We start from the raw sequence: 14673 nt of genomic DNA on the forward strand, positions 1-14673 counted from the left end.
GTGCATCTAATTTAGAGGGGTCTTCCTAATGTTTTAAGTTCTTGGCAACTATACTCTAAGAAGTAAACATAGAGGTTGCATACCTCAGAGCTGTAAAATGCTGTTGAAGGCTCTACCAGTTGATAGTTACACTGCCACAGGATACTGCTGTGTGGTGAAACCTCACTGTTTCAAAATAAACACTACTTGAGGCAGCTTTCAGTTTTGCTTTTCAGCTCTTTGCAGACAGGGATTTTTTCTCCTAAACTGCAGAGCATACCTGTAAGATGTAATTAAATGGCAATCTCATCTCTAAAAATACAATCTAGCAAGGGGATCAGCTACTGAAAGTGAAACTCATGTCATTGCTTGGTAATTTGTTCCCAGGCAGATCAATAGCACCCTGTAAAAACAACCTTTCTTCTTGTCAGTGAGAGATGCAAATTACTTCATGGATTGCACTGAGGCATACAAGTTACACAGTCTGCTTCTTGTGTGATTTGTTCCTCAGCCTTCAGGACTGCTGCTGAAATTGGAGCATTAAATGATGGGAATAATCTTACACATACACTTCATATATCATCATCTCAGGTGATGCTTAGGGATGCTTATCTTCAGTGCTACACGGCTCTGCTTTTTCATCACAAAACCTGGTCACTTGCTTGACTGCTTCATGTGGAGTCAACGGCAAGCTCTAAAGAGCTGAGTACTTACACCCCTGCCCCCAGTATCTCTCTGGAATAACTTCTCTCCCTGAAGAGGGAAGGAGCAGGGCAAATAAATCTCTCTTTACTAACATCATCTCAATCCAAAAGCGTACACATCACATACAGGGATTGCAGAATTGAGCATCACCATTTTTCTGTTGCTGTGATACCAGGACAGGGTGTTAGTCCCTGGGTTGAAACACAACAATGCCATCCAATCAAACTGCAAAGCTGCTCTTTCACTCCCAGCATCCAGTCTTCCTACTCAAGTTCAGGGAGTTCCTGTGCTCACTATCCTGTTTCAGTGTAACAAGATCTTCTCAGCTGACAACTTTAAATCTGGTATGGCAGTGCTGTGTAGAATAGATGAATGATTTGGAGTGAAGATAAGATAAAGGGTACCTGGCCTGGCACTGTCCTGTTTCCCTGCTGCTGCTTCAGTTTGTTTTGATAGATCAGTTTGGAGAGAACAACATCATGAGTAACAGTTGCAGAAATGTGTCTGCTTCTGCCTTAAGCATCCATTGCATGGAGATTTGATTTGTTCCAAGCCAGCAATACAAATAAGATTATGGTTCCTTGCAGTGAGATACATTCTGGTTTGCTCTGTTGCCTGGGTAGTAAACAGGTGATGCTCCTAAGTGTTTGCTGCAGTTCTGCGCCTCTGTCGGGACTGAGCTGATACTCCCTTCGGTGCTCTTTAATTAAGAGCGTTTAAGGCAAGGCATGTATTAATTTGCACCAAGATGGGAGGTTCTGATTCAAGTGAACATATCAGTATAGCCCACAAATGCATTAAAGAATAAAAGAGCAGCTTATTTTGTTTACCTTTAATTCAGGGATGCTCCTGGGGCCAGGCTTCCTGTGTTGTCTTTTTTGCTAACCAACAGGAATGTATCTTCCACCAGTTAAGAAAGAAGACTATGAAAGGACTGGTGGAGGTCAGTCAAGAGAGGAAGCTTTTGCCACTTTCTCAACTGCATTGTTCCATGATGATCTTCAGGCTCTTGTGACTCTCCTTCTACCACCCTCCTCTTCCAGCACCCAGCTGCAGGCAGCTACCTGCTGGTGGAGGCTGCTGCTGCTGGAAGACTGCACATCAGAACGGACCTGCAGGAGGTCTGATCGGCACTAGCGCGCTTATTAAACTTCAGAACTGTCATTGGCAGTGCGACAGAGTTGTCAGATCTAAGGAAGAAGTTGATTGCTCTCTTCTCCTGTGAGCAAGGTTTTTAAGTCTTTTTGAGAAGCTCTGGGAGGAGCAGGTTTGTTTAAGCTAAAAACTCCCCAGTAAGTCTTTTGAATTGTTAAAGACTTTGTGTGCTAGAATATAAAAGAAAAATCCTGCAGGAGCTCATTCTTTGCTTCCTGGCCCAGTTCTGTACAAACAGGGTGCTGGCTGCTGGTGGGGAGGAATTTGTTGTTCCTGTGAGGGAAAAATAGGGGGGAGGAAGACTCTGAGAATAGGCCATGGGGAAGCTGGCTGTGTGGCTGCCCTTTGTTTTTAGCTCAGACTTTGCATACCCAGAGATAGTTTGAAATGTTTTTGCAGCATGTTCGCCATTCCTTTGTCAGACTTTGGCGGGGGGGGGGAGGGGGACGACACAGCAGCTTGTTGTATTTTTGTTATAATTATTCTTTTTAATTTATTTTTTTATATCTATTGGTAGGTGTCTCAGTGTTAAGTTTGTCCATTTTTTTCCTTGGGGTTCTTGTTTTACCTTACTATCAGCTCACTTTTTCCCCCTTTCTAACAGAGCACGTGGTTTGTTGTGTGAAACGAATCAAATCTTTTTTGCTAGTGTATTGTTATGTATGTGAGGCCTTCACTATCCCAGTGATAAAAATGTTCCTCCAACCTTAATAATTGTCCTAAGTTGAAACAAATTGGTTTTTAGAGTTAGCAGCTCCTGAGAAGTGCTTTCCTTTACAGTGAAACTCATCCATTTGGATTACCTTGGTTTAGATAGGAATTGCAGGTTGGGATGTTCCAGTGGGCAGGCTGCAGTGCTGCTCAGTGCAAGTTCTGGCACTGGAGATCACAGTGCAAGAGCAGGAGTGGACAGGTTGTAATGTTACTGTGATGCTGCCTGCAGCTGCCCTGGCCTGTGGAATACGTTTACCCAGGTCTCAGAGCACTGGGTGTTTTTCAAGGACAGGGAAGGGGGAAAATGCCTCCCAAGTACTACTGCACGGAAGTTCTCAACGATTTGCTGTACATCCTGCTGTTGTACACACCTGTTTAAATAAACATCCTTCCTTCAAGAGGGGAAAAAGGAATTTCAACAGTGCTACATTGCTGGGATTAGCATTTAACCCACAGAGCAAGTTTAGGTCGCAGCAAAGAGGACTCGTTCAGTTCTTGCAGCTTACAGAGCTGAAAATCCTGTGAGGTTAACAGTTCCTCAATGCTTCAAAACTCTTTAACAAGAGAATTCACTGAGCACTCTTTTAACTAGTTCTGCAGGCTGTGACAACAGTGTATAAAAGCTCTCGGTTAACACAAGCTAAACTGTTGCTTTAAAACTGCCTGCCGATTTGTTGCCAGGGGAATTTGTTAATGGACAGAACAGTGCAAGCAGTTCTGACGGATTTCTTTCATATTCTGAAGTATTGTGTAAGACGAATTAAATTGTTCTGTACCTTTAAATATTCCAGCCCTTTGACAAAGCGCTGCTTTGCAACCACACTTGAATGCAGGAAACCTTTCTTCTCCCGGATCGTCATCACTTGCGGTACATCCCCCTCCTGTGCGCTGGTCCATTTGCTGCCTGCCGTGTCAGTCAATGTGTGCCTCCAGCAGCCTCCTCTCGGCGCCGCGGGGCTCTGCTGCGCCTGCCGCTGCCAGCAGGTACCGAGAATGCTTCCAAACCGCCGGCGAGGATTTCATTTGGGTTTAATTATTGTTTTATTTCTTCTTTTATGCTCATTTTACTTTTAGAAGGGAAATGTCTCGTCTGTGGTATGGGAAGAAGGGAAGGAAGCACCAGCCAGTTAATGATAAATACGCTCTGGTAATTTTCAGTGCAGTGTGTTCGTTTCTGTTCTTTGCAGCCGGGTAACGGTGTGGTGCAGCACAGCTCCTGCAAGTTCCAGCGCCGAGTGTGTAAACAGGCTGCTGAGGCACAGATTCGCGGTACTTTGAGGTGTGTAAGCTAACTGCTGGTGTTCCATTGGCAGTAGAGGAGAGAGACTACTCTCAGCATTGCGGGGCTCGGCAGTGCTAGGTCGAGCAGTTGTTGTGTGGTCCTCCCCCGCTTCCCCCTCCTCGCAGAACTTTATGTCGACAAAAATGAGGTTTATAGCAAAGTACCACGAACTGTAGTTTGGGTTTTGTTCGTAGCATTGGCGTTTAATTAGTGTAAATCCCCTGAGGTGCCATTGTTTATTGCTTCTCAGAAGGCATTCAGCCATGTGAGGAGCTGATAGTGCTTCCAAATGGAGCCGCTGAGCGTGCTGCAGCCCCAGTCTCACGTTTATTAGGGGGAAGGGGGGCAGTGCCCTTGGTTTTACAGTTTATGAGACTTACAGAAGTAACCATGGTGGTGTTTTCCCCACAAAGGCATCCATTTGTAGAGTGTGTACAGGAAATGGTTTTCAGTGAGGTTTGCCAGACAATAACGTTGTGGGGATAGGGAGGAAGCGATCCTGATGATATATTTGTGCTGTTACCAACTGGTAGGTCTGGAAAGTATTTCTCATTTGGATGCTGCCTGCAACAGGCTTTTTGCCACCTGAGAGCTACAGATGCCTGGGGTTTGCTTTAAGCTGACTTTGGCCATGTTTTTATTGTTCTTTGTAGGTGAGTTACTTGCAGAATATGCAACTGTCATGTGGCAGCGACTGCCGCAGCAATGTGGATTCCTAGCAGAGTATTTTTGAAGTAATAGTCTTTCAGTTTTCCTCTGTGGCAGTGTAATGTAGAATGGAGGTATAATTCCTAAATCAACTCAAATGTGATTTGAGGGTAGTCTGTGGTGGTGTAAAGGCGACTGAACTTCACTCAGAATGTGTTCTTCAATGTCTGTCTAGGTATAGATGTCTTTTGCCCCCCTGATTAAATAGTATCCCTCACTAGAGTTACCTCCTGTAGGACCAACACTCCATTTTACCTAGAGTCCAACCATGCTGCCCAAAGCAATAGCTGCCAGCTCTGAAGGTGCAGTTGAACTGGAGAAAACTCGGAGAATCTTCTTAGCTGAGAGAGACACAAGCTCAGGTTACTTAATGTATCCACCAGGGCAAGTCGGGAAATGTTGCTGTGTTAACAGGACATGGTCTGTTCTTGGAAGCTAAGGTTTTTGTGAGTGTGTGGTTTCTTCTGTCAATGGATGAGCATAAAGCTCATGTGCTGAAAAGAGAGAAGGACTATTGGTACCACTTAGCCTGTGTCACACAAGACACAGTGGAAAGCGTTTTAAAGTCTGGTAGCACACTTGAAACACAGATTTCTAACTGTTTCATTAGTGGTTCTGAAAGTTTGGAAGAAACCCCATCTGACCTGAACTAACATAACTGCTGGACCCACTGGAGTGCTGAATTCAAACAAGAGTGTTTGCTTCAAGTGACTGAGCTGTCCTGGATTATTCACCTGGAAGGCTGTTGGTATTTTTGTGATGATGGAGTACATTTGGGCTGAGCATTGTTCGGGGTTCCTAGCTTGCTCAGGGTAAGAGACCAACGTTTTGGTGACTAACCAATGCCTTATGCTCCCCCTTCAGAAAGCCAGTCGGGGTGGCTTCCAACTCTTTCAGTAAAGCCGTGTGACCTTTATTGTGTCTATTGTGCTGCAGCACCAGAGACGGCAGCTAAGTTTCCAGAATGTCAAAAACGCAGGCACCCGTTCTTTCTGCCAAAGGACTTTAGAGCACAAAAGGTGGATGGCCTTCTTTGGCAAGGCTTGTAGGAATGCTTTGCAGAGCTCTGTTGGGCAGCACAGCTGAAAACTTCCCTCTGGCTTAAGATGGTATGGAAAGGGAATTACAGTGCTGTCGGTCTGGGACTTGCACAGCATCTGAGGTTCTTGGTGTGTTGGTTAACTGCAGTTGGTGAGCTGAAAGCTGCAGCTCTTTAGCTACTAAAGGGATCTAATGAGGGCTCACGTGAAAGGTGAGAATTCAGTACTTCAGCCCTGTGCATGTCAGAAATGCAAGGCTGCATGAATGCAATAATCTTTTTAAAGTCAGCTTTCTGTGCCATTTCAGGTTAGAGTAATAGAGTGCACTCATGATCTGAATAAAGCAGAATGCAATCCAGCACTTCCTGACACTGATCAGAGCCTAGGACTTGTCCTTGATGACAGGTATTCGCCATACCCACTGCTGCCTGTAAAGACAGGGTAGATGCATTGCACTTTGACTGGATCTTCTGCTCAGTTATTAGGTGTTGTATTGCTTGGTTTTAGTGATTGTGAAATAGGAGTCCTCACTCCAAATGCAGTCAATATGCAGTGGCAGATGAACATCTGAGAAGGTTGATTATAAGTCAAAAGAAAACAACTTAGTTGTAGAGGCCTATGTAATTTTTTCCTACATGTTTGTAATGGTCTGTGCAGTCTGAAGTTGATCCTTAATTGATCCTTCTTTCTGATTAAATAAGAGGCAAACACTTCTATATTGGGTTGTGATTCAGTTACTACTTCTGAGCAGTTACAGCACTTGTTGTACCTGAGAGAATCTCTGCATGGCACTATCAGAACTGCAGCTGAAGGTCAGTCACCAGGTGTGGCTGCAGAGCTGAACCTTTGGTTTCTCTGCTGCTAGTGCTGAAAGTTCTTTCAATTGTTTTGCAAGAGGACTAGGTGTTACTGGTAACACTGCTATAGGTCATCTCTTCCCCCCCTCCTGTGGACAAAATGAGTCAAGGTGCCTGGCCTGCCTCTTTCTCCAAGTAGTCTTCATAAATCTTACTCCTAGTTCTTTGCACAAACACCCTCGACTTTGTTTCATGTTTCCCTGTGTTAAACTTGGTTCTTTTGCTGGCATTAGCACATCTCTTAAATCAGTAGTTTGACAATCTAACCTGTCACAAAGGCTCCAGACTCGGTGTTAACGCTGTGTGCGGCAGGCTTAGGTTGCTCTCTTCTGAAGGTCAGTTGTTAGTTCTGGTAGTTGCAGCTCTTTGCATTTATCTGCGGTACTTGCTAATCGGCAGGGTTGCTTTGGGCTTGGAGCACCTTGAGGCAGGTACTTAAACAGTCCATCCTGCAAAGCTGTGGGGCCAGTACAGGTCTGAGAGAATGCTGCTGCCGGGTAACTACTTGTCCATGCTCTAGAAAACACCTTGGTGTGCAGAACATTTCCCAGACTGACAGGCTTAAAAGCACTGAAAAGGAGAGCAGTCAGTTTTGGGGGACTGCTGTGATTCAGATCAGATCCTGGGCTGCATCAGAAGTGTGGCTAGCAGGTCGAGGGAGGTGATCCTCCCCCTCTGCTCAGCCCCGGTGAGACCCCACCTGGAGTACTGTGTCCAGTTCTGGAGCCCCTATTACAGGAGGGATGTGGAGGTGCTGGAACGTGTCCAGAGAAGGGCCACAAGGATGATCAGAGGGCTGGAGCACCTCTCCTATGAGGACAGACTGAGGGAGTTGGGGCTGTACAGTCTGGAGAAGAGAAGGCTCCGAGGTGACCTAATTGTGGCCTTCCAGTATCTGAAGGGGGGCCTACAGGAAGGCTGGGGAGGGACTGCTCAGGATCTCAGGTAGTGATAGGACTAGGGGGAATGGAATGAAGCTGGAGGTGGGGAGATTCAGGCTGGAGGGGAGGAGGAGGTTCTTCACCATGAGAGTGGTGAAGCACTGGAATGTGTTGTCCAGGGAGGTGGTTGGGGCACTGTCCCTAGGGGTGTTTAAGCCCAGGCTGGAGGAGGCTCTGGCCAGCCTGATCTAGTGTGGGGTGTTCCTGCCCATGGCAGGGGGGCTGGAACTAGATGATCCTTGTGGTCCCTTCCAACCCTGACTGATACTATGATGATACTATGATGATTCTCCAGTCCATCTGGTTAAAATGGCTACCTCTGGTACCTTCCCTTCCTTGCCACAGTGGAGTGACTGGGAGCCAAACTGGCTGAAAACCCCACAGGACAGAAAAGGGTTAACTTTGCAGCCACACTAATTAAAAACAAATCAGATTCAATTACTTCTAGCTGTGGTGTGTTTTTTTCCAGGATGTTATGTTATGACTGGTACCTGGTGTACTAAACCCCATGTATGAATGCATTATTTAATGTAGTCTCTGTGTCCTGAGTAATATTCATGGTGCATAAGACTGCTTCTTCAGTGTTGCTTTCTCAGGCAGTGTGTACCAGCCTGGGACACAACTGGATTTGTCTGAAAAATGAAGCTGGTGTTTTCTCCTAAAATACACATAGCTGCATTCAGCTCATAAATTCACCTTGTCCTTGCAGTGGAAGATACTTACAGCCTTCAGAAAGGGTTTGAGCCTTTCTTCCCCTTCCCCTTTTCTGATGAATTGGAGATGGACTGGTACTTTGCAGCACCTCTATCAGGCCATTTGCAAAGTTACATTTGGCATTCCTTTCTTCCTTTTTTCCCAGTTAAGTGTCTTGAAATGCTTTTTGACTGCCAAGAGAAGTTTTCATGAAGCTTGCAGTTCACCTGCTTTTTACACTGGTGCATTAAAACTCAGTCAAAAACGTTCAGCTTTCATTCTCTTCCCTGGTATTTGGGGGTTATTTCATACTCACAGTTAAACAGGAGTTGTTTATACCCTGGTGGTTAAGAGAGCCACTTAGACCGTTAGGTTTTCTCCACGGTTATCTTTCAGAAGCGCTGTTCAGCTCTGATAAGACCCTCCCTTTCCCTCAGGTGACAGTTTGACTGCTGCTGGAGGGCAAGTGCAGCTTTTGGGTTTGAAGGCAGCAATTGCAGCCTCCTGTTAGCAAAGATGGTTAGGGGTGTGTACATGGATTTGTTGGACTGGCAGAGGAATGCCTCACTGGGGAGAGCAGTTGGCATGTTCACAGCTGTCTGTAGCAGATTGATGTGACTGGTGACTGGAAGGACTGATATGTCACCATCTGCATGGCAAACTGTCCTTCATGGACATCCAGGCTAATTGTGACACTGTTTTCATGTGTAGTGTTGAAGGACAGAAAAGTTCCATAAACAGAGCAGGTAGTATTAGATCTCCAGGGGTATATCCTATGCCATTTTGAACCCCAACTGCCCTGTGATAGACTAAGTCCCTAAGGAGAGTCATTTTTTGCCCTGAAGCACACTAACCAGTGCTCAGATTAACCATAAGAGATTTAGTTGTTTTGTTCTCTGGTAGTCTTTTTCAAGCAGAAAGTAACTAGAGAGAAAATAAAGGGTCCTTAAGGAGTGCTTCCTGCTCCTCATAAAGTACCTTTGGGTATCAGGAAACTGGATGCTGGTACAGCACAGAGGAGAGAGTGCAGTAATTAAAGTGCACAGCAAACTCATGTAGGCAGGCCTGTGCTTGAACCCTGGGCACAATACCTGCATCCCCACGGTCTGGGGCAATTTGGAAAAGCCTCTATGCCTTAAGGACTTACATGTAAGAACTTGTCTGTGTTGGTGCCCTGGTGAGGCCACACCTGCAATACTGTGTCCAGTTTTGGGCTCCCCAGTTCAATAGAGACAGGGATCTGCTGGAGAGTCCAGTGGAGAGCCACGAGGATGACTTGGACATCTCTCCTGGGACAAAAGACTGAGAGCCCTGGGGCTGTTTAGTCTGGAGAGGAAAGGGCTGAGAGTGACTCTTCCCAAAGTCTCTAAATGTCTGAGGGGGTTGGCTGTCAAGATGAAGGTGCCAGTCTCTTTTTGGTGGTGCCTGGTGGTAGGACAAGGTACAGGCTGGAACATAGGAGATTGTGCCTCAACACAGGAGACTCTTCTCTGCTGTGAGGGTGATAGAGCACTGGAACAGGCTGCCCAGAGGAGTTGTAGAGTATCCTTCTCTGGAGACATTCGAAACCCACCTGGATGCATTCCTGTGCAGCCTGCCCTACGTGATCCTAGTGGGGGGTGGACTTGATCTCCAGAGGTCCCTTCCAACCACTCACGTCCTCAACAGGTTGTTACTTAGTTCCCTGGTGCAGGATGGTGATAGTGTGTGTTTGACAGATCAAGGGCAAGGTGACATTGCCTATGAAGTCGTCCACGTTCCAGTACATGAAACAGCAAATACATAATGGTGTCAGGGGTGCTGAGATGATGGGGGTTTGTATTGGTGGGTTTGGGGGTTTTGTTTGGTTGTTTTGGGGATGTTTTGGTAAGCATCTCCTTAAGTAAACACACGTTGTGTGGCCCCTTGTAAGTTAACTACTGCTGTCCTGTGATACAAACTGAGCTCAGAAGCAACAAGGCTGAAGGGTCCTCACCTTGTAGCTTTCTAGGATTACATTCAGGAGGTGCTGGTGTGAAGTTTGTGATTTGCAGTGAATTATAGCCAATAAAAGGAAAACACTATCACTTGTACGCTCGAGTGGGAGACAAACCTTTGCATGTCTCTCTTTGCCTCTCTGTGCACATCTCAATACAATTTACAGCAATTTCCTTGATGTTTGTTAAGAGAACAGTAAAAAAGGGTGGGAAGAAATGGAGTGCTACTGAGTATTGAGTAATCAAACTGGATGTCACAAGTGTTCCTTTTTCCTTGCCTTGCAGTTGCATGGGGTAGAGTGAAGCATCGCTGCTCAGGAGCCAGTCATGCATGACTGTGGGCTCTGTACGCAGGACAGTGGCGAGTATCTGGCCAAACGTCTTGTAGTAGGGGCAGGTAGATGGGGAGCTGCTGGACTTGTGCTTATCTCCTTTGCACTGTGGTAGGCCCTAGAAGTTTTTAATACACTTTACTACATGGGTCATCCATTTAATCTCTCCACCAGCTCTTCTAAGATGCTTTCATACAAATGATGATTTTGAGTGGCTCTCAAAATCACGTTGTTTGCTGTAGTTACATCCAAATGACTCCTGTAGTCCTTTAGCCAGCTTGTAGCAGCAGAGCAGCATGTGTTAGCTTTCTGGCTGTACACCTCCTGCCAAAGCACAGGTGCCATTTGGAGTGAATGTGTTGACAGATGAGCAGCTCCTGAAGCTTTGGAGGCGAATAGAAAGTCCAAGATAAAGACTCTGTGAGGTGGTATTGGGGCGTTACTGAACTCGAGTTCTGCTACCTTGTCTGTAACTGTACTTCACTGCCAGATAGTCACAACCTGCTGAGAAGCCTGAGGTTTGCTTCTAGTCTTAATCCAGGAGAGCAAACCAGGTTCACAGGATTTATTAATCTGAGCATAAAGAGTGTTTGAGAAGACTTCAGGCTGAGGAGTTTGGGTTGAGGCACGCTACCCAGATTCAGCATCCTGGTACTGGTAACTCTGTGCGCTCCTATATCAGTTCTATATTCATCCTCCAGCAGTGAGCTCTCCCTGACTGCTGGTGCCATTAGTGGTTAATCTGTGACTTTGCTGTGTCTACTCATGTCTGAAGTCACCACATGTGCATTGTCTGTGCAGAAACAAACATCTCTTGGCACTTCTTGTTTGTTTAGCATTGCACATTTCCCCTTCATCACTCTCCTCCACTTTTTCTTTCTTACCTTTTTACTTTGCTCCAACTGTCAGTGGAATTATTGTCTTCCTGTCTCCATATTCAGGTAGTGTCAGTGGCTGAGTATCACCGCAGGATCGATGCTCTAAATAGCGAAGAACTGCGCACACTCTGCAGACGTCTCCAGGTGCCCTCTTCAGTAGTTTAAACCCCATCTCAAGTTACTAAACCATCTTTCTTTGTAGTGTCTGATCAGGGCAAGTCCCACGCTCAGTGGGCTTGTCTTGGCTACAGCACTACAAGGATCCAGCAGAAAATTCCTATGTTTTGGATGTATTTAACCCTGCGATGCTCTGATGGAGTCAGTAATTCTGTCCTGGAGTGATTGCTTCCAACTTGACCAAACAGGAATTTTCTGCCAGAATGCCCAGCATTTACTCTCAGTACTGCTTGACTTGGAGTGATGTGTTTTAACTTCCACTTCAGCCTGGTGTGTTGTGTTAGATAGAAGCTTTCCTAAAGAGAATGCAAATCAAGTGAAGAATCCAAACCCTGGCCCTAGGGGTTGGTTAATTTCACGTAGGAAGCTCTCATCCAGAGTCTCTCGATACTTGGCACGGATGAAGCTTCACAACTTCTGTGGAACAGGTAAGTATTTTCCCCTACTGCTTAAGCAGGTAACTGAGGAAGTTCAACACAGCAAAGATAATGCACATGGATCTGGTAATGGGACCCTCTGTTCCAGACCCACAACTCTGACAGCACTATTTCAGTGTGCATTTGTCAAGGTCTATTGACAGGGACTGAAGCTTACATTTGCATTCTCTTTAGGTGTTTCTTAGTTCTTTGGTAATTATAAACTTAGCTACACTGTGGGACTTGGGTGATGGAAATCAGAACACCTTAGAAGAATTGGGAGCTGAAACTGTAAGGAGTTTCACTTCTGGTTTTTGTCTTGGCTCTTGCTTTTTGTCACCTACTATCTAATTGCACAGAAGAAAATACTTTCTTGCCTCTTTCGTTTCTGTTATTTAATAATCACTGATTGGCTCTGTTAAAATGGTTTTAAGTTACATAAATCAGTCATGAGCATGACCCCAAAAGCTACAGTTCTATGGGGAAGTCAGGAATTTAGCAGAAAAACATTCCTTCCCACTTGGAAGTGGCAGGTGGTGGAGAATCCTTGGAAGTGCAAGAACCCTTTGCAAATACTTTTCTCCTGTAATGCCCAAACTCAAGGTACAGGCTGACTGAAATGTGCTGTGAGGGGCAAGAGCCTATGAACTCTGCTCTGAGGCCATGTCAGTCTCTGTGGTGTGGGCTTTGTGGTGGTCACTCACCCTGGAAGCCCCTGGAATCCTGACTACAGGTCAGTCTGCTGTCAGAAATAAAAATCATTAAAAACCAAGCAACAAACCACCAACCTCTGCCCCCCCTGCACCACTTCAACCCAAAGTATTCCTGCTTTCCAAGGTGCACTTCAGTCTGAGTTACAGAATCAGAAAGGCAGAAAGCATTCTGCAGTTTGCCTGAACCGTGCTGCGTTCAGCAGAGCTGAAGCAGTGACGTGTGAGGGGTGCAAGGCATTTGAGGTGGAAAAGAGTCAGTGACCAGCCATGGCTCGCACTTCAGAATGCAGCCTGTAGGTCATGCTTTGTACAGGAAGCCCTGGATCGCTGGGGAGGCTGTTGTTGTAACATGGAAAGCAGTGCACAGTTCACATGGGAAATGCTTGGTGCCTTCCACTGAAAAATTAAACTCTTGAGCTTTTTGCTTGCTTAATGCTTTCATTGAGCACACCTTAAGGCTTAATATTGTCATGAAGCTATTGTACAAATAGACTTTGATACTTCATAAGAATGAGTTTGTGATGGCAGCTTTTTGCACAGCTGTTGAGGGAAAGGGCTATTCCTTTTATTTGTTTTTTGGCTGAGGTGGCTGCATTTGTTTAGTCTTATCTGTATTTTAGAGTGCTCTTTGATTTGGCTTTTGTTTTTTAACTAAGAAAGCTATCTTCACAAAAGCTTGGCAAGTTTTATCCTGGTGGTATGTGAAGTGCCATAGTGACCTGTAACACTTGGAGTAAAAGGTGTGTGGCAAGCACTGGTTGTTACTCTGGAGTTGTCAGATGTCTTTGGCACATATCCCCTTGAAATTCTCAAGATGAAGGCTTTCAATGATTGGGACAGTCTGACCTTCAGTGAAACTTCCTTCAGGCTGATAAATTACTCAGATGCACTCACTGCTAAGACTTTTTTTTTTGTTCTCTATCAAATTTCTCAGTGTTTTGATAAGTCTTATTGCAGTGGCTTAAGTTACTACTTTCCTTCACTCTGTCCTACTCCTGTCAAGTTCACTACCTTCATAGCAGGTTTTAGGTATTACTGCAGCAAGATTTACAGAAGGAAACCTATTTGGGTCTTAGCTAGTCCAGTTCTCACCATGTGACACTTCAGTTTGAAAGTGCAATGAGTGTAGTCTGGGATAAGAAGCTGTTCTGTGCTATGGTATCTGATAAGCAGGTCTGTGGCCTTCTGCTGCCTCCACTACATGGCGTTCTCCAACAGTTCAATGGAATTTGATGCATGGAGCAGTTATTTAAACTATGACAGTGCATGCTTTGTGCATCCTTGCCAGACTCCCCAACACCACTGTGCAGCAGAAGTATGACTGCTGCTTTCCCTTCCTCACTCTCTCAACTCTTCCTTCTGTGATTCCCACAAGTATTCAGACTACTGAGAAATGTCATGTTGATGTTCCAGGTTCATTTCCTGCCTGTGGTTTTTAATTGCATTTAATGCAAATGCTGTGTGAGCATTAAAATGCAGGTACAGGGTAAGCTGACCTCTGAAAGGCATTCCAAGTCCTTCAGCTGTGTGTGAGGACTTTTTAGGACAAAACCAGCTTTCTTATGGGTAGGTGTCTGTGTAAGTTACTGCTAGTATATAGCTGAGGGCCAACTGGGTATTGGAAGCAGTGGAGCTCTTGGCCAGATCAAATCTAACAGATTTTGAAGGAGTCAGTAACTGCATGATTGCTAATCCTGCAGTCTGTCTTCCCTGCTGAAAGAACTGTGAATATTTATTTTCTTAATGTTCTCTTTGTAGATAACAACAAGAGAGGACATCAGTTCAAAACAGGCAACAAGTACCAAACCAGACCTGGAGCCTGAGGCATTCCGGCCAAACCTTAGTGATCCCAGTGAATTACTGCAGCCAGATCAAATTGAAAAGGTATCAACTTAGTCACTGTTGAATGCTGTGTATTGATGTGTCACAAATACATACCTAAAATGCTGTGGGGCTTTTCTTACCACAACTTTAAATACTCCATGACAGGGCCAGTCGGGGGGGGTTGTCCTCAGTTCCTCCTTGAAAACAGCTTGGCTTTCACTGCCATTCTTGCTGTCTAGTCTAAGATCACCACATGAAATGTGTTCATTGAAGGTTTGGATCA

The 14673-nt window shown here is 45.3% G+C and overlaps 1 protein-coding gene across 12 annotated transcripts in view; it reads left to right on the forward strand.

The window, feature by feature from the left end:
- The window catches only part of OXR1 (oxidation resistance 1), a 190956-nt gene that overhangs the window by 170459 nt on the left and 5824 nt on the right, over positions 1 to 14673 (forward strand). For 8 of the 12 annotated variants that reach the window (XM_068161275.1, XM_068161276.1, XM_068161279.1 and 5 more), the window contains 2 exons: positions 11324 to 11404; positions 14325 to 14450. In XM_068161275.1, coding sequence (XP_068017376.1) covers positions 11324 to 11404; positions 14325 to 14450 — 207 coding nt within the window. Of the gene's footprint in view, positions 1 to 3563; positions 3701 to 11323; positions 11405 to 14324; positions 14451 to 14673 lie in introns of those variants that run through there. The other 4 variants (XM_068161277.1, XM_068161283.1, XM_068161284.1 and 1 more) reach the window with 3 other exon arrangements.

The sequence above is a fragment of the Melanerpes formicivorus genome, unplaced genomic scaffold, assembly GCF_026170545.1.
Source record: "Melanerpes formicivorus ecotype bairdi unplaced genomic scaffold, bMelFor1.0.p_v2 SCAF_56, whole genome shotgun sequence".
Taxonomy (NCBI): Eukaryota; Metazoa; Chordata; class Aves; order Piciformes; family Picidae; genus Melanerpes; species Melanerpes formicivorus.